This window comes from Melopsittacus undulatus, chromosome 6 (genome assembly GCF_012275295.1).
Source record: "Melopsittacus undulatus isolate bMelUnd1 chromosome 6, bMelUnd1.mat.Z, whole genome shotgun sequence".
Lineage (NCBI taxonomy): Eukaryota > Metazoa > Chordata > Aves > Psittaciformes > Psittaculidae > Melopsittacus > Melopsittacus undulatus.
Genome location: NC_047532.1, coordinates 73,272,901 through 73,296,102, shown reverse-complemented (window position 1 = coordinate 73,296,102; position 23,202 = coordinate 73,272,901). Strand labels below are relative to the sequence as shown.

Here is a 23,202-nt window from a genome sequence, read left to right as displayed (position 1 = left end):
GACAGCCTGTGCCTGCAGATGCAGAAGCTGCACCGGCATGACCGTGCTACAAGGTCCTGGGATCCCCGGGAGCTGGGGCCTGGAACAGCTACCAATGCCCAGCCACAGGCATCACCCCAGCTCCCAGCTGCAGCTCCAGAGGGTGAGGGCTGCCATGCTCCATGGAGATGCAGAAAGGGAAGAGCAGAGCAAAGGAGCCCTCACAGGGACCCAGGACAGGATGCAGGCAGGGAGTGGGGCGTGGGGGGGGGGAGGAGGTTGGAGTGGGGCAGCTGAGCCAGCCCCACATCTCCTGTGGGCACAGCACAGGCATGAGGGTGTCCCAAGGGGGGTGTCCCAGGCAGGGTATCCCAGCCCAGCACTCAGGGTTTCTCTGTGTGCAGAACAACCGACTGTGACCTCTGCAGTGGCTGCATTCAAATTAAAGCTGCTTCCATAGCACTGGCCAGGGCACCCGTCACTGTGCCACTGCCTGCCGTGAGGACATCTGTGTGAAGAACCTCCGCTCACCCCCTGCTCTGCCTCAAACCTGACGTTTTAGAACCTTTAATTCCTGCCCCACCTCGCCGGAGGTTTTTGGGGCTGTGGCTCTGCCAGAGCCCAGCCAGGCATCCCGCTTTCTGGGGCTGCTGCTTTGGGGCTCAGTTCCCCAGTTTCCCCGGGTTTTGGGGCCCAGAGCAGTGTCCAGCTCCCTGAAGGTACTTGAAGGTTGATGTTTTGAGCCCCTCACTGGGGCCAAAGTGACTCCACCTCTGCACTGAGGAGGGGGTTTTGTGTCTTGAGGCTTTGAGTAGCTTTGCTCTGGGCACCCCCCTGCTCCTCCACTATCTCTGTTGGCCTTGACATCCCTCCCTGGCCCTAGTATGCCCGGCACATCGCTGTGGGAACTGCAGGGTGGCAGCAAGGACAAAGACATCAGGGGGGTACAGGGACTTCCCCCCCACAAGCAGGGATCCGCCACCTCCAGGAGACCCTGAACGTGGCATTACAGTGCGACACACTCCTGACGGGTGACAACGGGGCTGGTGGCTGCTCCAAGCGCTCGTCACTAAGGGTGGGCGGCCGGTGCCACCGCGGGCACCGCACCTCTGCGGGTACGAGGTCCCGCTACAGCATCTCGGCGGAAATCTCTCGCTCAGGTTGTGCCGTGCTGGATACGGCATCTCCATGGAAACCCTCCCGCTCCGGCGGTGCGGGCTCGGGAGATGCCATCTCCACGGAAACGCGGCTGCGGCGGACGCGGAGATGCGCTGCCCGGGCACCGGGTGCCACTGCAAGGAGGGTTCGGGGGTATGCGGGCACCCCTGTCCGGGCCCACCGAGGAGGCTGAAGGAGGTCCGGGGGAGCAGGGTCGGAGCACAGGCCACCCTTGTCCCGGCACAGCGGGAAGGAGGCACCGGGAAATTGGGAACGGGGCGGTCCCATGCCTAAAACACCAGCGCAGTCCTGCGTGCCCTGCCCCACTCTCGTGTTGTGCCAGGCAGAGCCTCCCTCCACTGTTGTGGGTGTTTTCTGGGGGGGGGGGGGGGTGTCACCTCCTCTCCTCTCTTGTCTCCCACCCCGGGGCTCAGCCAGGCCCGTTCTGGGAAGGACCATTCCCTACGCTACAGGAGATGGGAGCGATCAGGGACATGGACCCCCCTGCTCCCAGCGAGGAAGGGGGTAGGACCTGCCGATCCCGGGGTGGCCCCGTGATGGCCCTGGCGCTCGCTCCCCCGTCCCACGGCACTGGAAGAGGTTTCACGCTCTGAACTGGCCCAGGCAAAATATTTTACAGGTTATTTATAGCCTGCATTAAAAACCGAACCCCCCGCGCTAGCACCAAGAGCGGCGCCTAAAGCCCTTCGTTTGCTGAGTTTAAACGTGCCTCTTGCTTTCCTTCAGCTCCCGCCGGCCCCGGTGGGTGCTCGGAGCTCCAGCGGAAGCGGGCACCGGCTCTGCCCAGAGGGGACCCTGCACGGGGCGGCGCGGGGGGGGGGCACCGCGCACCGGGAGAGGCCGCGCCTCGCTCCCGCTCCCGCTGCCGCTGCCGGGCCGGGATTAGCCCCGCTCCGGCTTTGACGCAGCCCCGAAAGTAGGGCAGGGAGAGCGAACCGCGGCGCGCGGGGCTCCCCGGGGACTCGGCGCTCGCGCGGCCGGGGGAGCGCGCATCCGCACCCCGGGAGCACCGGCAGCAGCGGGGGAGGAGAGGGCTCGCGCCCGGCACCGTAGCTCCCGGTACCCACCGGCCCGTGCGGGAGGGAGCCGGGTTGGACCACGCCGCGACAGGGACAAGGGTTAGGCCTGCGCTGCCCCGTGACAGCGCCTCGCGGAGCTCCCAGCCTGGCTCCACCGCTGCGAGGTACCCCGCAGCCCTGGGGCTTTCCGCCGGCATTCCCAGCACCCTCCTTCCGCCGGTCACCTGAGACCTGAAATCGCGTCCTCATTAAACCCCCAGCGCTGATATTCCTCTGCCCAGAAGATGCCCCCCTGTACCCATGTCCCTCTAACCCACCCCCAGCAACTACCCTGGTGCTTTCTGCACTTATTCCTGAAGCATCTCTGGGTAGATGGAGATGAGATCTCGGGAAGAAGCATTTCCCCTGGCAGTGTTCAAGGCCAGGCTGGACAGGCCTTATAGCAACCCGCTTTATCGGAAAGTGTCCCTGCCCATGGCAGGGGTTGGAATTGGGTGAGCTTTAAGCTCCTTCCCTCCCACTCCAGTCTGTGGTTCTGGGATTCTATGGTACTGGAAGCCCCAGTTCACGGCAAATCCAGCCCAGCGCTGGGCATCCAGGGCTGGGAGCTGGGCAGCCCATCGTACCCAGCAGGCACAATCCAGAGCTGGGAAGCAGGAAGGGAGAGCCCTGGGTTGGGCAGAGGAGGAAGGCATCCAAAAAGAGGGACAGGAACAGCAGTGCTGCAGGGCTCTGGCAAACCATGGCCACAGGGAGCTGCGGGGAGATGGAGGTGTCGGCAGAGGGGCTGCCACCACCCCAGGCCAGGCCCAGCCTCGCCCTGGCTCTGGGGCACTTCAGCTTTTACTAAACCAAACAGACCCATCCTTGCACCTCTGAAAGCCCAAGGGGCTGGGGCAAAGGGTTCTCATGGCCATTGGTGCAGGCAGGGCAGAGGGAATCCAGGCTCCAAGCTGGGACCTTACCCGCGTGTGACATGGGTTCTCTAGTATCACACAGAAACGCTCTGTGCTTCCTCTCCTCCTGGCCTACATTCACACTGTGCAGCCCCAGCGCAGCCTTATGCTATCTGGGCACCCCAGGGACTCTGTGGGGCTGGTGACACCCAAGCTGAGTCCCTAGCAAGGGCACAGCTCCAGCAGAGCTGACACCGCAACAAGTCACTACCCCAGGAAGGGTGCCAGCACCCAGAGCAGGAGCCCTGCACTGTTTTGGGTCTAGAATACAGGAGTTAGGGGCACCCACCCTCAACCCCACGGATGCCTGTGCCCCAGCCCCACAGGATGGCACCCAGGTGTCCTGGCTGCAGGGAGAAGGGTGAGTGCAGTGGATCTGCCCCAGCCCCAGGGGACAGGGAGCAGCCCAGGGACACCACATGGCTGAATCCCAAGGGAAGGCTGCAGTGCCAGTGTAGGGTATGGCAGCACCCCTGGGACGAGGAACACTAATTCCTGGGAACAGCAGCCCCTTCAGCTTCTTTCTCAGTCTGGGAAGCATTGCCCTGACTGGCGTGAGCACAGTGCAGATGAGAAGAGGGAGGACTGAGGGGGTCCCTGTCCCACCATGAAGCTCCAGCACTGCACATACTAAGCACCTCGCAGTTACCCTTTGCAGGGTGCAGTGGGCCAGGAAGCCTGGCTCAGCAGAAGGAAGAGGGCAGGGTGGCTAGGTGAAACCACCTCAGAGCCCTGTATTCCAGCTCATGGGATTCACCAGAGTGCGGCAGAAGTTACTTCAGAACTTCTGGGCTCAAAACCCTTTTAGCTGAGATCAAAAAATATTGTGTTATATATATATAATGTCATATTTATACATATAAAAATGAGGGTATAAAAGACAGGAGACCCAGGGCAGGTGAGCCCTAGCACTGAGCTCATCTCCACTCTTGCTCCCAGCCCAGGGCAGTAGCTCCAGGCACCCTCAAGAGCACATGCCGTGCAGGAGGGCACAGAACAGGTGCGGGCCCACCCTGCTGCAGCCTGCATGCAGCTACAGCCCTGTCCTGCCACGGCGCTGGCCTGGCTGCACCCTCAGCTCAGGAACCACCTCCAGTGTGGGTCTGGCTGCTGCAGGAATATCCTCAGCAGAGATGGGCTGGATGATGTGGCCACTGCGGGTGATGACACGGGGCGCTGTCAGCTTCTGGAAGGCACGCTGCGTGTTCCATGTGGCTCCCACGGGTGTTCGGATGCTCTGCTCAAACTGCTGGTGCCTCTCGAAGGGGAAGGGCAGTTCATTGACCTATGGAGAGTGGCACAGCAGGGTCACCCCCTGCCAGCACCCGGGGGGCTGCTCCCACCACATGCTGCTGCTGGCTCCCACTCACACCATCCCTTGCCCCGCTGCCCCCTGGTTCCATCCCTTATGCCAGTAGATTCCAAGGGATGGCACAGCCAAGAGCAGTACCAGGAATTTCTCTCCCCTCCATCATCCTTCTGGCTTCTGAGCTGCCAAAGCTGGAGGCTCAGCGCCTGGGCAGGGAGTACTTGCAGGAATGGGGGATGTTTTGGGAATGGGTCACAGGAAGGCTCTGGAGCGCTCACAGAGGCTGCACGTCACCCACCTGATGTGCTGCTGCATAGATGTTGCGCTTTTCACTTATGATGACGTGGGGCAAGTGCTGGTCCTTCCTGGGAGGTGCCGGTGGTGGCTTGCGCAGGAACCTGCAGGGCACACATGTGCTCAGCCCCGGGGCCAGGCTGAGGCACACACATGGTCAGCCCCATGACAGGGCCAGTGCACGCTGCCACAGCTCTTCACACTCACCGCTTTATCTTCCTGGTGCTGGGCTTCAGGCCTGAGCCCCCCCACTCGCCCCAGCCCGGCAGCACCAGGTTCACTGGCTGTGGCTTCGCATCCTGCTCCGCCTTGCGCTTCTCCCGGCGGAAGTCAGCGACCACGTCATCCCCGGCAAAGGCCTCTGTGATCACCCCGCGCTGGTCGATGCCTCCCTCCTGTGGAGAGCAGCGTCAGCCCCTGCAGCCAGCCTGGCTGCGGAACAGGGGGCTGGTGTGTCCTGCTCACCTCCTCCTCCAGCACCACAGGCAGGCTGGGGCACTGAACCTCCTGTGCCTGCCCCTCCAGCACTGCCTGCAGGCTGATCAGCTGCTTCTGGGACGTTGGCTTCCTGGCAGGCCTGGCCCCAGCTCTCCTCTCCTCGGGCTGCCGTTGTGCTCCCATCTCTGCTCCTGTCCCTGTGGCCACTGGCTGCTGCTCTCTTGCCTCTGCTGCTGCCGCCACCAGCTGCTGTGCTCCTGTTCCTGCAGCCACTTGCTGTCGTGCTTTTGCCTTTGCTCCTGCGACCACCGGCTGCTGCACTCCCATCTCTCTTCCTCCAGCCACCAGCTCCTCCGGCTGCTCCACACTCTCCTCTGAGGCCAGAGCCTCAATGTCCTCCATTGTTCGCGCCCTGTCCAGCTGCTGCATGAGCAGAACCTCCTCCTGGACATCAGTGGGCAGCTTGATCCCTGCACTAACCTCTGTCTCTGTGCAGATGAGGGGGACAGGGATGTCCCCTGGAAGTTCAGAAACTGCCTCTGTCACATCAGCATCTGCATATTGAGGAAACAGGTGAGAAACAGTCACCCACGAGGAGGAAACAGGAGGGTGAAGCCAGGTAGAAAACAGCCCTCACACCCCTCTTTCCCTTGCCCAGCCCTGAAGCAGCACACCAGTCCCTCCCTGGCTGGGGCTGCAAACTCCTCACCTTGCCTTGCAGGGCTCCCTGCCCGCTGCTGCCGCATGTGCCGCTTCTGCGCAAAGTCCTGTAGCAGAGCTTCCTCCTCTGACATCTCCTCTTCCTCCTCCTCCATCTCTTCCTTGCTTTCCGCAGCACCAGGCTCCAATATGTCTCCCTGACCCTCCTGTGCCTCTGGCTCCTTGGCTGGGCTGCTGGGTTTGCCCAACAGCCATGGATTTGCTCTGCTGGCATCCGTGGGGATGGTGGGAATGGTCACCGACGTGAGGTCCTCCTCAGGCACGTCATCTGGCTTCTCCTCAGGCAGCTCCACACTCACCTTCTGCATCAACTCCTTGTTCTTGGCCAGCTGCTCCTGCATGGCTTTGCGAGCCTGCGAGGGGATTGAGAGGTTTCTGAGGCAGGCCAGAAACAACACACCCACCCCACTTCAGCTGCCTCTCCCTTCCCCAGCCAGTACTGGAGATGCTGCTGTGGCCTTTCAATGTATAATGGTGGTTTATAAGGAAGAGAGAGACTTTATACCAAGGTCGATAATGACAGGACAAGGGACAACTGCTTTAAACTAGAAGATGCCAGATTTAGGTTACGTACAAAGAAGCAAGGAAAAACAAGTTGTATGATGAGGGTGCTGAGGCGCTGGCACACGGTGCCCAGAGAAGCTGTGGCTGCCCCATCCCTGGCAGTGCTCAAGGCCAGGTTGGACACAGGGGCTTGGAACAACCTGCTCTAGTGGAAGGTGTCTGGCAGGAGGCTGGAACTGGATGAGCTTTAGGGTCCCTTCCAACCCAAACCCTTCTGTGGTTCTACAATCTCACCTCTAGGTCATACTTGGCTATAATGGCCCTGGAGCGGGCCCACTTTCCCTTGTTCTGGTGCTTAAGGCTCATTCGCTCCTGGGGGGACAAACAAGAGAGAAGCATCAGAACAAGCACCTTCATGAGCAGGGATGTCCCATGCAGTGGGGGACAAGCACAAAAGCAGCACCTGCATCCTGAGCTGCTCCAGCTCCTCCAGCCTTGCCAAGGCAGCCTCAGGGTCTGACTTCTGCAGCAGCTCAAACTCCTTTAAGGCCTTGCGCCTCTTGCTTTTCTTCAGCATGCGATGGTACCTGAGCACAGAGGCAGTGAGCGAGGCCTCAGGTGCTGGGGAGGCCCTGGAGACCCCGTGTTTTGGCCATACCCCCACACCAAGCAGACTCAGCCCTCTCCAAGGGATCTTACTTCTTGCTCTTGATCTTCTTCTCTCGCCGAGCCTTGGCTTCATAGTAGGACTGCACGACCCGAGCTTTCTGCAGCTCTGCCCGCCGCTGCCGGGCCTGCCAGAGAGCACAGAGTGAGGGCAGGCACCAAGGAAGAGGCCTCAAGAGTCAGGGTGTGGCAGGGGGGCACCCACCTCCTCCAAGCTCATTGCCTGCAGCAAGGCTGCCTCCTCTGGATTTAGGAGCGGATCTGTGATGGGCTGCTTCGTCTTGTGGAGCAGCCCAAAGATCTCCTGCTCCAGGGGAGTTCGGGCCTGTTGGAACAGAGTAGACCCAGTAAGATGATGGTGACGAGAAGAATCACAAGAGGCAACGCTTCTCTAGATGTCCTGTCCTGGTGCTCCTGAGCAGGTCCATAGGAGGGCCCAGAGAAGTATTGCACCTCCTCCTGGGGCTGAAGTCACAGCCCTGACCAGGGTCACAGGCAGCAGCCCCTGGCTTGGTCCGGGTAGGGTAGAATTCCTCCCAGGGAGAGGAGGAGGCTCACAATAGGCAGGCAGCACTGACAGGTAGCTCTGGGCATGAAGCACAGAGCAGTTTCCCCGGCCACAGGACATCATGCCCTGACAAAACAGAAAGGGACCTTTGGGCAGGTTGAGGTGAGCTGGCTGGGAGCTTGGCAGCGGCTGTCTCTCACCAGAGCATTTGTACAGCTGGGAGAGCTCTTGGGGAGGGCAGTGACTCACCTGCCAGCAGCACAATCCTCATGGGAATTCGTGTTCAAAATCAAAAACATCATTGTTTTGTAATTTTACAGGATTTACAATAATGAGGTCCAGGGGTTGCCAAAAAGGACCCTGTCTACCTCAGCACACGAGACCAAGGGCTACAAACAGGCACATGGCTCAGCACAGGGACCAAAAACCTGCACACTCAGCACGTGTGACTCAACCTGAAAGGCTAAGAGAGAGAACAGAGCATGCTCGAAACCTTCTACTTGTTCCTTAGCCAGCCCCTCCCAGAGACTCGGCTGTGCCTGCGGAAGGTGGAATACTTCCATGTGAATCTTCCTCAACTCAGCCCATGCCTGACCAGAGCCTCAGCAACAAGCTGGGCCTTCCCCATGCCTGCCTCACTGCTCCTCACACAGCCAGGAGCTGCGCCACTGAGCCCAGGAGCTGCTTGACACACGGCAGCACCCACCTTCCAGGCTGAAGTCGCCTGCTCCAGGGGCACAACTGCAGCAATGTCCTGCTTGAGCGGGAACACCAGCTGCTCAGCACGCCGGTTCTGCAGCACAATCTGCTGCCACTTGCCCACATCTTTGGAAGTTGTGACGTAGGCAGCTTCCCTCACGACCTGCAGATGGGTGGGAAGGGAAGCATGTGAGCAAAGGAGGGCTGAGGTGAAGAACAAGAGCCTGTTGGCATCAGAGAGTAGCAGAGGGCAGCCAAGGGCCCACTCACCCGCTTGGCCTCCTCCTTGCTGAGCGGCAGCTCCACCACTGCCTTCTGCTTCACTCGGGTCAGCTCATTCTTCACGCTGCTCAGGGCAGATTTGGGGCGTATGGGCTGCAGGAGCTCCGACAAAACCAGCTTCTCCCCAGTCCCTGCATGAGGTCCCACATGTCAGCTCAGGTACAGCACTGCTGACCCGAGGGGCTGCAGATGCATTCAGCCAGAAAGCCAGGATAGCTGCAGCCAACCTCGGCCCCAAATGGTCTCACCTTTGGTGCTGACATTGAACTCGGACACCTGCACACTGGCCTCCGTGCGCTCTGCCAGCCGCCGCCTGCAACACGGGAGAACAAATCAACCAAAGGGCTCCCCACATCCCCCCCGTGTGCTTGTCCCTCCCACAGGAGCAGAGCCTCTTCTCCCGAGCTCCCTGCGCAGTCCTGCAGGGCCCATGGTGAGAAAACGCGGCTGCTGCCATAGCCCCAGGGCCAAGCCACAGCAACACCCCGAACGCCAGCACTCACCGTTTCCGTCCGGACAGGGAGCTGACCGCCTCCAGGAGCTGCCGGTGCCGCCGCTCGCCGTCCTCCTGCAGCTGCCACGAGGCAGAACACTTACAGACCCCGGCCCAGCTCGACCCAGAGGCCCAGCAGGCGCTGCCAGGAGCGGCGCCCGCTCCCTGGTGCCCCGCTACCACCCGGCCGAGCCCCGATCCCCGGCTTGCGCCCTCTCGGCCGGGCCGGGCCAGCCTCTGCCGCAGCGGAGGGACCCATCCCCGAGGCCTCGCCTCACCCGGGCCTCGCCCTCCCCTCACCTCATCCTCATCTTCGTTCTCGCTCGCGGCCGCCTCCGTCCCCAGCCACTCCTCTGCCATCGCACCGCAGCCACGCTAGCCGCAAAGCGCCGCACCGCCTAGTACTGCACGACCTGCAGGAAAGCGCACCACTTCCGCCCGGCCTGCCGCAACCCGCCGCGCTTCCGCCAGCCGGACGGCTCTGACGTCACGGTTGCCGTGGCAGCTGGGCCTAGGGTGTGGGTGACGGGCCTGCCCCGCGGTTCTCGGGGTGCGGGTCGGGCCCGGGCTCAGCACCGATACGGGCCGGTCCCGTCCTCATGGCAACGGCCGCGGGAGGACCATGCCTCCCAGTTCGGGGCGTCGCTCCCTATCCTCACAGGCAACCCCGGGCACCACGGCGGAAAAACGGGGCCGAGGCAGCGACATGCAGGGGGCACAGGGGGGGCACAGGGAGGGCACGGTACAGTACGGCACGACACGACACGCCCGCCACGCCGGTGCTGCCCCGCCGCACCCGCTGCCGCAGACCCCGCCCCCGGCCACGTGCCGGGCCCCGCCCCCGGCCCCTCCTCCCCTTGTCCGCACCGGGGCGGGGCGGAAGGGAGCTGCCGCAGAGTGACGTGCGTCGCAGCCAATAGGAATTAAGGGGCGGGACGGATGGTGCGGACAGGCCAATGGGAGGCGCGGCCCCGCCCCCGCAGCGCCGCGAGGCGTGGTGGTCCCTCCCGCGGCGCTGAGGGAGCGAACGGCCCGGCCCGGCCCGGCCCGGCCCGCGCGGCGCTGCCCGCACCGGCACAGGGTGAGCGGCGATGGGGCCCTCTCTTCCCCTCCCCTCCCCTCCTCGCTTCTTATTCCCCCACAAGCCCGGACTCCGGCGCTGCCGTGGGGTGGTCCCTGCTTGCCCAGCCCAGCCCCGTCCCCTCCCGGTGGGGCCGGTGCGGGGCCGCCCGCCGCTCCCCCCTACCGGGAGCTTCTCTCGGGGCCGAGGCCTTCGGCGGCCGCGCCTGGCCCGCTCCCCCCTCCCTTCCCGGTGGGTTACCATGGCAACGCCCCTCCCGGGGCGGGGGGGTTTCCATAGCGACGGCCGCCGCCCCCCGCCGCGGACTCCCTCTGCTGCCCCAGTGCTGAGGCGCTTTCCTCTCCCCGCAGCGCCCAGCACAGCCCCGCGGGGCCCCCGATGATGCCGGGGGCGCGGGCGGCGGAGCAGCAGCGCCCGGACCTGGAGTTGTGGCGGCCGCCGCCGCCCCAGTGACTGCCCCGCCATGTCGGTGATGGTGGCGAGGAAGAAGGTGGTTCGGAAATGGGAGAAGCTGCCGGGCAGGAACACCTTCTGCTGCGACGGCCGCATCATGATGGCCCGGCAGAAGGGCATCTTCTACCTGACGCTCTTCCTCATTCTCGGCACCTGCGCCCTCTTCTTCGCCTTTGAGTGAGTTCCCCTCGGCCGCCCGGTGGCTCCCCGGGTCAGGATGGGTTCGGTGGCCGCCGGTGGCCTCGGGAGTGGGGGTGGGGGTAGAGTGAGGTGGCGCGGAGGCCGGCGCGGTGCGGCTCTCCCTGACGGGATCTGCCTCTCACACAGTGACCTGCAGGTCTGGGGACGCTGGGCCCTGGCAGAGCTCACCCTGCCGCGCGACACTGGCCCTTCTCTGCCCTGCTTGTGCTTCCCTGTGCTCTGGGACCTGTCATCCCGTGTCCGGAGCTCAACCAATGGGGATGGGGTTTGGGGTGCATGCTCCTCGCCTGGGGTGCAAGGGCATTGCTGCTGCAGCACCAGAGGCCAGCGTGAGTTGGTGGTGGGGCAGAGCTTTGTGCCCGTGCACTCTGGGCCTGTGTACAGCCCTGCTTAGCCCAGTGAGGGAGGTGACCTGGCTGGAGAGCTAACTAAAAGTGCATGAGCCTGGTGGCACTGGTCCCTAGCACAGATCCAGCTCACCCTTCAGCTGTCTGTGTTGTGTGGTGCTGCACTACAGCAGACCCTCCGTGAGCCGAAGCCCTGGAAGGGATCAGCGTAGCAGCCTAAAGGCATGCAGCAAGTTGTGTGTCCTGCCAAACAGCATGGACTGACCCTGTCTCACCACTCAGCCCTGTGAGCCCACCTGGGAGTGACCTGGCCTCAGGCTAATCCTGACAAAACAATAAGTAGAAAGGGAAGAAAAGCTCACTCACATTTGCCTGAGCTCTGGTTGGGGGGGGGGGGCAGCAGGACTGCTCTGATTGCCTGGGTTGAGGGTGAGCTTGGATCAGCCACACAACTGTGAAATGTTCCTTTCTTTGTCTCCATCAGCATGTGTATGTTGTTCTTAGGGAGGCAAAGGTCTTGACTGGTATTGGGTAACACAAAAGCCAGTTAAGCCAGGACAAGCAAGCGGAAGAAACTGCTCCCACTGATTAAGTCCTAGCTATTGCTCCACATACATAATGCTCTGGGCCCAGGCACTGGCCTCCTGGGCATCTTCCTCAGAGCAGGGACCTTGTCCCAGCTTCCTCTGCCCTGGTATTGCTCTCCCTCACTCCTCTCCTTAGTGAATATTGCCACCATCCTTGGAAAGGGCTTTCTGGAACAGTCTGCTGAGGTTTGCCATGTCTCAGTGGCAGCAGTGCAGCAGCAAACACCATGCCGAGGTCAGCTACAGGGCTGATTTCTCTGCTTGGTGGTCGTGCAGCAATGGAGGCAGGTGCTGCACCACTGTAACACGAGGTGTTGTGGTTCTCAAGCACAGGAAGCTCAAATTATCCCTGACTCAGTCTGAAGCCAAAGGTATGAAATGACACTGCTGCTTGTTTTGTTGTTTGGTTTTTTCCCCATCTCAAAAATGGGGCTCAGACTTGCTGCCTTCAGGGAGGGCTGGTAGTGTCACTGCTCCAGAAACATGTGTCTGCTCCAGAAACACTTACCATGAGGGATAATTGCTCTTGCTCCCTGTGGAGCTTATCCTGAGCAGAAGAGAGAAGCCACAGCCCACTCTCTGCTGCCTTTACAGTCCCAGGCTGTGCTGGCAGAGCCAGCGGTGCTGTGGGTACTGCAGGTACATGACTGAGAGTTCCTTGGGAAGCCTCTTCCCTTGCTGCTCTGGAGGCAGAGGCCCATGGGAGGGGGTCACTCATGTCCTTGCTCACAGTGAGACCTCCGGGTTGTGCCTCTGTGTCAAGCCAGGGGGATGGTCTCCGTGGGATCACCAGCCCAGGGGCAGATTTGCTGGGAGCAGAATTCCCTCTGAACTGTGGTTAAATTAGTTTAGTGGGTTTCGATTAGGAATGGTTTGGGAAAATCCAAAATATCTGTTTGATTCTCTTATTGCTCAACACTTCAATGTTTTCTGTCTTAAAGAGGCATGTTTGTTTTGAAACTGTTTGGGATTTCTGAATTTGGGATTTCTGAATTTGGGATAGGAACAAAGCATAATGTTGCCAGCCAGAAACTGCTCTGTTTCACAGACCCAGCTGAGGTGATGAGCAGCTGCCCTTTTGTGTGCACTGGAGTGCTTGGCCTTGACCTTCTGTCTGTGTTGTCCATTAATTTCAGTTTTTGGCAGGTTCTTTGGTGTTTGCATGGAATTTCATGCTTTTCCCCTTAAAGTCTGTGCTGCAGAGGAGCAATTGGAACTGTTGGGCTCTGTGGAGAGCAGCAGACTTGCTGGTGTCCTGTGGGCTCGTTGCAGGGAGCCTGTGCTTTGGGTTCCCCTTTCGTTCAGCTAAATCACTTGTGCAGTTGCATCTTGTCTGAGCAGGGCCATGGATGCCTGAATTCAGCAAGTGCCTCTGGCTGAGAGCAGAGCCCTCCAGGTTGCTCTGCTGGCTCTGGTGTGCGGTGCAGTGTGTGGTGTGACAGGTGCGGAGTGCGGTGCCTGGTGCAGGAGAGCCGGCAGTGACCAGCACCACACATCACGAGATAAGCTGAGCCCGCGGCAGCCACTCTGAGCTGTACTCACAGTGTTTGTATTGTGAGTCCCCTGCACACCCATTCCTCTGCTGTGTCTCCAGTCAAGTGGTCTGAAGCCATCTCAGCCCCATGGGCAGGAGTTTGTGTGTTTTTATCCCCTAGACTGCAGAGCTGTGGGCTGGAATGGGGAAAGTTTCCAGCCGGGAGCAAAAAGACCCAGAGGGCTGCCTGCGCTATCAGTGCTGTACCTGGAGCTCCGGCTCCTCCCTCCCTACCAGATAAAGCAGAGGGCTGTGGAGCTGTGCTGGCTCCCGGAAGTGCTCTGCAGCGACGGGAGTCCTCTGCCCAAGGGCACCTCTCACCAGCACTTTGGCAAAAAGCAGCTCCTCCTGCTCCAGGGCTGAGGCTGGTCACTGCAGTGTCTGAGCCCTGTGTTTAATTGGGTCTGCTCCATATCCGTAACGTGTCACATAAAACTCATTTAATATCCTCTTGGCACTCTTTCAGACTCTTAATGGGCATGTCAGCCTTTGCAACAGGGCGCGTAGTTGTCTAACTCTGTTTGTGGTATTGGAGCATGAGGAGAAGCCCGGGTAAAGCACTCATGAAGCCCCTTTGGGAACTGGGATGATGGGATGTGCAGCCTCGCTCTGGCTGCTGGGATCTCCTCTCTGCAGTTTGCCAGCATGGCTGGAAGGGCCTTCCCGAAGTTCTTGCTCACCTCGGCAGCAGCTGCAGAACAACAGCATTTCTTTTGACTCCAGCTCGGCAGCAGGACGCTGCTGCTGGTAAATGCTTCGGTGCTGGCAGCACCAGGCTCCTGCAGGGAGGAGAAGGGGCTCTTCACTCTCCAGTAACAGCCTTTGTATCGTGTTATTGTTTTCTACTTTCTTAGCTATGTAGAGATTAGAATTTCTTTGGTTTCTGACAAGTTGAAATAACCTGTGCTGACCCTTTATGTGACTTAATTCTTGGGTTTCTCCCTCCAAACCCCAAAGACCCCAGATTTTAGACTGATAAAAATACTTTCATAATGTCTTTTACCTCTGGTTAGGTCAATGTCAAGCACTGTCAAAGCTTGCACCCAAGTCAGTTTGTGCTTTTTGGCAGTTGTAGCCTCTTGGTAGAGGTGAACCTCAGAGTTCAGCTTGCTTTGCTCCTGAAGACATGGTTCTGCTTGAAGTGTGTTTAGAATGGCATGCCGGGTTTCTCATACATGGGCTCCTTTCCAGAAGACAACTTACCTCTCCCTGTGATGTGCACGTCCTCTGGAGCACCACCTCTCATTGCTGATGTGATCTTGGGGTGTTCCCTCACCTGCAGCCAGAAAAAGAGCAGTGACATTAGCAAAACTTTTCCGTCTCCTGCCTCAAGGTGGTTGCTGTGTTGGTGGCACATGCTCCCGGTGGAACTACCCTTGATGAGAGTCTGAGGTGAGGGTTTTCTGTGTTGGTGTTCGAGCCAAGACTGTTGTTGTAGCCAACTCCGGTGCTGCTCGGGGCAAGTCCCTAGGCTCCAGCATTGCAGTGCAGCACTTCCCTGGCTTTTGGAGCAATGGTTTCCAGGCTTGCTGCAAATACATCAGCTCCTGGAAATCATCCCAAGCCTGGGAGGTGCAGATGACTGCAAGTGCTCTGGTGATGGTCAAATGTTTGCTACAGATACTCCTGTACTTCACTAGTGTTCACTGTGAGTACACAGTGTGGTGGTTCAGGGAAGTCCCATAGGTGATTGCAAGTGAGATGTGGATGACTTATACAGGAGAGCTTGTGCTGAGCCCCAGGGGGACCTGGCCTGAAATGTGCTGTCCTGTGGCCATGGCTGATGTCCATGTCCACTGGGGCTGCTGTGTTTGTTTCCCCTTCCTCCAGAGCTTTGCCTGATGGGCCGGTTACAGCAGAGCTTCCCGAGCAATGGCAAAGAGCTCAGTCACAGTCCTTGCATTCGTGGCACCCCACAGCTGCTGCTGCTGCTCCTCCCTCTCATTCTAATGCTCTCTCTGTTTAAGCCTTTCTCACCCCCAGGCCCCTGTGATGGGCAGCGTGATAGTGCTGCTATTGTCTGCTCGGAGATGACAGAATGCTCAGGAGCACAGACACCGCACTGGGAGCAGAGCAGCAGCAAGAGCCTTACATGCAACAGTATGCCTGTGTTGGCCCTCAGCTTTCCCAAACAAGGGATCTCTAACATGGCTGTCAGCACTGGGAATGAATTGCTGAGTGTAATTGTGCTGTAGATGAGATGCAGGGTGACAATCCCCCAGCACCAGTGAGTGCCAAGTGACAACCTCACGTGGTGGCCTTACCTGTTGCTCAGCTGTTCAGGATGGTACTTGGCTTTCTCTGCCATGGCAGACAGACCAAGCACATCCCCTGAACAACACCTTCCTAAAAGCAAGGCTCTGTTGGCACGGGGAAGGATGGGAGGCTGGGGTTGGTGCTCAAGGTGCAGTGTCAGTGCGGTGTTTGTCTCACCCTCACCTCCAGGCTGTGTTCCTGTGCAGAGGTTGCAGCAGTGCTGCCAACCCTACTAGCCAGGGAAGCAGGAGGGCCCTGCTCAGCTCTGTGGTGCTATAGCACTGCTGAGTGATGGGCTGAGCATCCAGCACAGTGCCTGGATTTTAGCTTGATGCTGGAGGGAGGATGACAAAAGGACCAGAGTGGGTTCCTTGAGCAGACCTCTCATGCTCTTCAGTGAAAGGCAGATAAAGGAGCTGGTGTCGTTACCTTCTGTGTGAGTTTCAGGGTATCTTATCCCTATCACATTCCTGCTCTCCTGGCTGGCTGGTGCTGCTTCCGGAGCCACAGCAGGAGCACAGTTGTGCACTCATCTCATCTGAATGCTTCCCACTGCCATCTCATGCTCTGCTATGTGGTAACATCAATCCTGAGGCAGTTCTTGCTGCTCCTCAGGGGCAGCAGGACTTGGTGCATTCCCGAAGGCAGGTTTCCAGTCAGTGGGAATGACTCACGTCCCACACTGCTGCTCACACCCAGGCTGAGTGGGGTTGCTGCAGGGGCTGATCCAGTTTATTGCGAGTGCCTCTCTGTAGCACGTGCTGCAGGTAATAAATCTCCTTGCTGACAGTTCACTGAAGAAACTTAAAAGGTCTCAGTGCGGAGCCAGGGCTGGGAGCTCTGGTGCAGCTCTCACAGCTCATAGATCAGGTTTTAAGACCGTAACACGTTGTTCATGTTGTGACGACAGCAACAAAAGCTTTCGTGTCAGCTGGACAATGGTCAGGCTGCAGCCCTTTGGGGCAGAGCCTTTCCAGAGGAATAATCCCATATTCCTTCCCCACATGGAATCCAGGGTTTCTGTGTAATTGCTGCCTGATATGCAGCTCTTCCTAGACTTTGCCCTTGCAGAGGGAAAGCAAAGTGATCTCAGGCTGCCTCAGGACACTGAGCTCAGCCCTCCTGCTGCCCGTGCACCTGAAGGCAGGACTGTGCACGGGGACACCTCTGAGGATTATGTTGCTGCCTGTAGCTGCAGAGGTTGTGGTGCCTGAAGTTAACCCTGCTGGTTTAGGGGCCAGGCCCCGCACGTGGCTGTGGCCAGAGCATCCTGTGGCCCCAGTGCACAGCCCCCTCTGCCCCTCCTCATGCCAGGGGATGGTAGCTGCAGCCAAGGAATGGTAAATGAGAGCCTGGTTGGCTCCCTGCAGCATGTGGTGGGCTTCCAGAGGAATCAGGGGAGCTGGAAAATGTGTTGTGTTTGGAGCAGCTGTGGGTAGGAATGCTAAGCAGAACTCAACAGTTAATGCTGTGGATGTTGTGGATTGTCTTGCTCAGGATGACAGATCAGCTGGGGAGGATAATCCCTGGCCTTTCACCACAGGAGTCTTACTCCTGCTTTCTTGGAGACCAGGAGCCTGGGTTGGATCCACCCCTGTGGTGCCAGGGCTTACTAGAAAGCCTGGGTGCCCAGCTCCATGAGGAGCCTGGGAAAGCACAGTGCAGGGAGAGGGGAGGTTGTGCTCTGTGCTGAGGTTTGGGCAGGGTTCCCATTGGAAAGCTCCATAGGAACTTCACCCCCACATAAATGGGTTTTTCTCAAGGAATAGGGGCAAAAACGTGTTTCCTTTCATCCCTGTAAACCACAGCTTCAGCATGGCCTGTGCTACAGTGCCCAGGACGTGCCTGTAGTGTGCAGAAGGGACAGGGGCCACAGGGAAACAGGTCTCCTGCTCCCTTTGCACTGCTGTCAGTGGGATTAGCACTGGGAACTCCTCACAGGACCTCTCTGCTGGAAAACCTTAGGCTGTGTATCCTCTCCTGAGCTGGGGCTGCCCTGGGGCGGGAGCCTGCCTACTTTATGTGGAGCTCTCAAGTCCTTTGCCTCAGGTAAGTCAGAGGAAGGCAGACCTCATGTTGCAGGGCAATGTTGCACTTTCAGGGAAATCCCTTCCTGTGAAGCACAGGACACAGTTAATCCCTGGCAAGTAATCTCTGTGGTACTGGCATCTGCTGCCCAGAGATTCCTGCTATTCCAGTGTGCTTCCATGCCTTTTGCTTTCTCCGATGGTGGGATCTTGAACTAGGCCTTGGATGCTTCTCCTAGGGGAAGGAAGGGTCCATCCCTCAGCTAGTGTCCTCCAGGCAAGATCCCTCTCGCTGGCTGGTTGTGTTCCTGCCATCATCCATGACTGAGCAAAATGCGAGCTGGGAGCAAACCAAAATGTTGTGAAGAGTTCTGGACCTGGCTGGTGAAGGGCATAGTGGCACTTAGATTGTGGCTGGCTATTGGAGCCACCCCAGGGGTGATTCCCTGTGGTGGTGGGACCAGAAGGAAGTGCTGGACAGCTTCCCCTTGGTAACATCATGTGGGAAAGCCTGGGCTCGGACTCGGTGCCCGGCCCGAGGCCTGGCTCAGGCAGAGCTGGTCACAGTGTGGCTCCTGCCGCCGCGTGTCCCCGCAGGTGCCGGTACCTGGCAGTGCAGCTGTCCCCGGCCATCCCCGTGTTTGCAGCAGTTCTCTTCCTGTTCGCCATGGCCACGCTCCTGCGGACCAGCTTCAGCGACCCTGGTGTGATCCCCAGAGCGCTGCCGGACGAGGCAGCCTTCATCGAGATGGAGATCGGTGAGTGCGGCTGGGGCAGCCTCCGGGACCCTGCTCTCTGCAGAGCCCTTCTTTCCAGCTGGCAGTCTGGAAGCGCTGGGTGCGCCTGTGGCTGGGTCTGCTTGGCTGAGGCTCAGAAGGATGGTGCCGTGTACCCATTTCCCTCTCCAGGGACATATTCACTGCTGTTTTCTCTCCTACACATGAGCTCAGTTTGCTTGGGAAGGGGTGCAGGAGCTCACTGTGGGCCCCTTGATCCTTCAGGTAGAGAAGAGGTTTGGTGGATGCAGGCAACACCCTCCCAGCCCCCCTAAATATGCCAATGAAAGCTTTGGCATCAGTTTCCCTGCTGCCAGGCTGCCAGTTTGGCTCTGGACTGTGTGAGCAGAGCTGCAGCCGCTGGCTCCGGACCCAGCAGGCTCTGATCCCACTGGTAGGAGAAGCAGGAGGCGAGCTGTTGTCCTTGGCCTGTCGCATCATGGCAGCAGGTCTGATCTGTGCTCCATCCTCTCTCAGAGGCCACCAATGGGACGGTGCCTCAGGGCCAGCGCCCACCCCCGCGCATCAAGAACTTCCAGATCAACAACCAGATTGTGAAGCTGAAGTACTGCTACACATGTAAGATCTTCCGTCCACCCCGAGCCTCGCACTGCAGCATCTGTGACAACTGTGTGGGTGAGTAGAGGCCTGAGAGGGGACAGGGACAGCCCATGGAGCAGGGAGATGAACATCTGCACCCACCTCTGCTCCTGCTGAGCTGAGGGTGGTGGAGTGTGAACAGAGCAGGACAGGCTGCCTCATCTGTGGCACAAAGAGCTCGAGATTTGCTCAGAGCCTGAAATCGGATGGTTCATCTTTGCCGGTACTGTTTTGGCAATACCTGGTCTAACATAAGCCAATCTTGTGCAGAAGTTTGCAGGTGCAGTCCATTGCTGAGTTTCTCTGGCCTTGCTGGGCTGGAGGGTTCTAGCAGAGCTATGTCTTGTGTGAAAGCAGGTCCTTGCATCAGCACGGAGATTCCACCATTACATGGAGTGCTTCTGGGCTTTGTTCCCCTAGCTGCAGAGCAGATTCTCTCTCAGCCCTTTGCTACCATGATTGGCTGGTGTTCAGCATCCCTTCTTGAGGAAAAAATCCCTTGTTGCATCGCTTTCCTCCTCTGCAGGTTCCCAGCCCTGTGAGGGTTTATGCAGTTCCTTCAACCCATTTCTAATTATTTTTGAAGAAGTGAAGTGGCTTACAGGTTAGACAAGAACTTCTGAACCCCCCAGGCCTTCACCTAACCTGTGTGCTGCTTTAGTAAAAGCTGTTACACCTCAAGTCTCTGGGAGAGAAGACATACATAGGGCCAGGCTCTTAAACTCAACCGCAATATGCAAAACCACTCATTAGTAAGCGATTTTGCCCTTTCTTGCCTTCCCCTGCTGGAAGAAGGCCATGATACAGGCCCTGAGTTAGCAGAGGGCTGCACTCTATGCCCAGGGAGCCCTGTTAGCCTCGGATATATTTGGGTTTGGGACAGTGTGGCTGGGGGCAGTGTGACTAGGGTCAGGCAGGGCCCTGCTGATCCCATCTTGGCTTTTGCAGAGCGCTTTGACCATCACTGCCCCTGGGTGGGCAACTGCGTGGGGAAGAGGAACTACCGCTACTTCTACCTCTTCATCCTCTCGCTCTCACTCCTCACCATCTACATCTTCACCTTCAACATAGTCTACGTAGCACTGAGTGAGTCTGGCTGCGGAGAGGTGGGTGGCTCAGGGAGGGGGGATATGGGGGGTGGTGGGAATCCTGAAGTGGTGGAGTGGGAAAAGGAACTGGACTTGATGTGATGTTCCTGAGAAAACATCTCTCTGTCTTTGTGTTGCCAGAATCTCTGAAGATTGGGTTTCTGAACACGTTGAAGGAAACTCCCGGGACATATCCTTCCACAGCATGGAGGGTTGGTTCCCCCAGAACTGGGGTTAGTGGGACCTGTGTTATGGAGTGCCTGGAGTCTTGATGCCCAGGCTTCTCTAAGGAGTCTTTCAGGGCATTTTCCCCCATGAATACGAGGTGAGGAGCAATTTTGTGGCTCTTGGGAGGAGGGTAAAACAGAAAACCACATCTAGGAGAAGAAAAGGAGAGTTAGGGTAGCATGCACTGGGGGTAGTGACAGAGCTGGGCTGAGGCTGGGACTGTTCCCAGGCTGTTCCTAGTCCTTAACTGTCCTCACTGTACTGGAGGTGCTCATCTGTTTCTTCACCCTTTGGTCGGTCGTGGGGTTAACTGGATTCCACACCTTCCTGGTGGCACTGAATCAGACAACCAATGAAGACGTAAGTAGAGTCTGCCTGTTCCTCTGAGCCATCTCTGCCTCTCATCACTTCCTCAGCATGTCACACCTGTGCCCACCTTGCTAACATGCCTTGCAGCCTGAGACTGTGCTCCACGGTTGGGGGCTGCTGCTGGTGGAGCACACCTGAGCTTGTACCCTAACTGTTGCAGATCAAGGGGTCCTGGACTGGGAAGAACCGTGTGCAGAATCCCTACAGCCATGGCAACATAGTGAAGAACTGCTGTGAGGTGCTCTGTGGGCCCCTGCCCCCCAGGTAAACTCTCAAAGGGCAGCCCTGTCATTTTTACCCCCAGAGCCCAGCGTGGCACTGTGAGGAGCTTTCTTTGCTTGGGTACAAGACCTGGCTCTTCTGCCAGCACTCTGTGTGTTGTGAGCTTCTAGAGGTCTGCTGGGACATGGCTGGATGCTCTGGGGAGGAAGGCCTTGTGTTACCTTCCTTGCATATCTTCCATGATTCAAGCTTGTGATGTGCTTCCAATCACCATGTGCTTGGGAAACCCATGGAGCAGTGGCTGCCCTTCGCTGGGGCAGCATGTGAAGAGGAGGCTCTTTCCAGGGCACTCGTTTTGGTAGTCCCACACTCAGAGCTGGGCTGCTCTCCAGGGGGCTTGGTTTTCATGGGAGGAGCAGAGCCCAAGCTTAGTCTGTGCACAGCCTGTTTTGAAGACGGTCCCTTCCCCTGACGTTTATCTACCAAGGACTTTTCCTGCAGGAGAAGTCTGCTCCAGGGCAGGCACGGGTCTGACGGGGTGGTTGTGTCCTTGCAGTGTCCTGGACAGACGGGGCATCTTGCAGCAGGAGGAGAGCACAGCACAGGTGGAGTCATGCCCACAGGGGCCCAGCACTGCTCCGGGCACCGGGGAACAGACGGAGGTGAGCGGGGTGCTGCAGGAGGGTGGGAGTCTTCCACACACCAATGCTGGGAGTGAGGCCTCTGTGCGCAGGGCGAGTGGGCCACTGCTGCTGCTGTGGGCCAGCAGGGAGAAGCTGATCGTGTGACTCGGCAGGAGCAAAGCAACACTTGGGGCATTGTGGGGAGGCTGCCCATGAAAAGCTGTTGTGCTCTGGGCAGGAAAGCAGCTGCTTTTGATTTACTCAAAGGAAATCACTGGCTGCAGTTTTGGAGATGTCAATCCTGCCATGAGAGCATCCGGGAGCTAGCACCTGTAGAGGCTGGGAGGAGTTGAGGAGGGCTGGGAGGCTGCAGACGTCTTGTTTCAGCACTGAGTGAAAGCTGTTCCCGGGAAGGGCCCTGACAGGTCTGGGATCTCCATCTTTGGAGAAAGCTGTTGCCCCACAGGCTGTGGCCCCAAGCAGCCTGCTCGTTGACATTAGCCCTGCTTTAAGGGTAGGGCTGGACAGGCGACCTCCAGAGTGCCCTTCCCCCTAATTATTCCATGAATACAATGGGAAATGACCAGGCCTACTCCTGCTTGGGCATGAGCTGCTGTTTCTCTGGTAGAAGCAGCCTAGACCACTTCTGGTAGAGTGTTCTAGTGCCCCAGATCTCCATGAAGCTGCTGTTTTTGCCTGTTTAGTGACCCCCAGTTTCTCCTTTCCCCAAGCACAGCTGAGACCTCTGCCTGGTGGAGCAGAGGCAGTGGGGCTGTGTCTCTGTGCTCAGACAGATGCTCTGCATGGGGGCATGTTCATGCAAGTCACTGCTGTCTTCTCTCTCCAGGTCCCTGTGCCACCCCTGAGCCATGCTGAGATGCCAGAGGAGAAGCAGCTAACTTCTGGGGAGCTCCCAGTCCCACCCCAGGACACTGGGCAAGCAGAGCACTAGCATCTGCTTGAAGGAGAGAACTTTCTTGTTTTGTCTAATGGAGGTGATGGAGGAGAGGAGGAGATGGGCTGGATGCCAGGCAAACAATTCCTCGTGGCCGCTTTGCTGTAGTCTTTATTCGTGGCTCTGGCCTCGTGCGGTGCCAAAGGATCCAGAGCAGGAGTCTCGGTCCCCGTGGGGACAGGCCAGGGCCTGCAGGCCAGGGCAGGACCTCTTGCTCTGCAGGTTGTCCTGAGGCTAACTACCGGCTGTTCCTCCACCTGATGAGATGGCTCATGGTCAAGCAGCTCAGAAGCGGCGTTAGGGTTGGCCTGCTCCCTACTGCTGAGGAATTCTGGTGGGAAGGGGAAAGCAAGTCATGGCAGTAGCATCCTCTCTCCCCTCCTCCCTTCTTCCTCTATTCTGTGGCATTGTTTTGTTGGTGAACGTGACAAGGGTTGTCAGGAGAGTTTGGTGCCAAAAGGACCAAGATAACGGGGAAGGTGTTCTGCTGGCAGTGATTTTGAAGTAGCTTCATTCCCATGCTCCTTTCCGTGTGACTTAAGCTGGCATGAGAGTGGTGGTAGCGGGCAGGGGCCCCCTTCCTGTCCTTCCCTGGGAATCACCCCAACCAGAGGCTCGCAGGATGAGTGGGGCAGCCCCATCTTCCTGCGTGTGTCTGGCCGCAGAGCGGTTGATGACTCCCACTGCAGGAGGCTCTGCCTGGCTCCTGGCTCCCTGCCTGGTGCCGGGGCTGCCATTGCTGCTGGGTGCAGAGTGCCCTTGCCTTGCAGGCCAGGCTGTAGCTGCTGCTTTGCGGAACCTCAGCCCTC

The 23,202-nt window shown here is 58.7% G+C and overlaps 2 protein-coding genes across 3 annotated transcripts; one reads left to right on the top strand and one right to left on the bottom strand.

Moving 5' to 3' along the window:
* Positions 1 to 3,955: 3,955 nt before the first annotated feature.
* UTP14A (UTP14A small subunit processome component) lies at positions 3,956 to 9,590 on the bottom strand. 2 transcript variants are annotated; one of them, XM_031044211.2, is made up of 14 exons: positions 9,347 to 9,590; positions 9,057 to 9,127; positions 8,802 to 8,866; positions 8,542 to 8,684; positions 8,279 to 8,434; positions 7,270 to 7,389; positions 7,098 to 7,192; positions 6,862 to 6,985; positions 6,693 to 6,770; positions 5,884 to 6,247; positions 5,202 to 5,728; positions 4,944 to 5,131; positions 4,741 to 4,840; positions 3,956 to 4,418 (listed from the first exon to the last, which is right to left on the bottom strand). In XM_031044211.2, the coding sequence occupies exons 1-14, from the start codon at positions 9,404 to 9,406 to the stop codon at positions 4,167 to 4,169; spliced, it is 2,343 nt and encodes a 780-aa protein (XP_030900071.2). In that variant the 5' UTR covers positions 9,407 to 9,590; the 3' UTR covers positions 3,956 to 4,166. The 2 variants fall into 2 exon arrangements, with proteins under 2 accessions (XP_030900071.2, XP_030900072.2); XM_031044212.2 differs by having other exon boundaries at positions 9,057 to 9,121.
* Positions 9,591 to 10,083: 493 nt separating this feature from the next.
* Positions 10,084 to 22,890, top strand: ZDHHC9 (zinc finger DHHC-type palmitoyltransferase 9). The gene is made up of 10 exons (XM_034064001.1): positions 10,084 to 10,127; positions 10,478 to 10,757; positions 18,130 to 18,290; positions 18,786 to 18,944; positions 19,857 to 19,994; positions 20,138 to 20,186; positions 20,482 to 20,584; positions 20,754 to 20,857; positions 21,372 to 21,477; positions 22,286 to 22,890. The coding sequence occupies exons 2-10, from the start codon at positions 10,591 to 10,593 to the stop codon at positions 22,388 to 22,390; spliced, it is 1,092 nt and encodes a 363-aa protein (XP_033919892.1). The 5' UTR covers positions 10,084 to 10,127; positions 10,478 to 10,590; the 3' UTR covers positions 22,391 to 22,890.
* Positions 22,891 to 23,202: the final 312 nt, after the last annotated feature.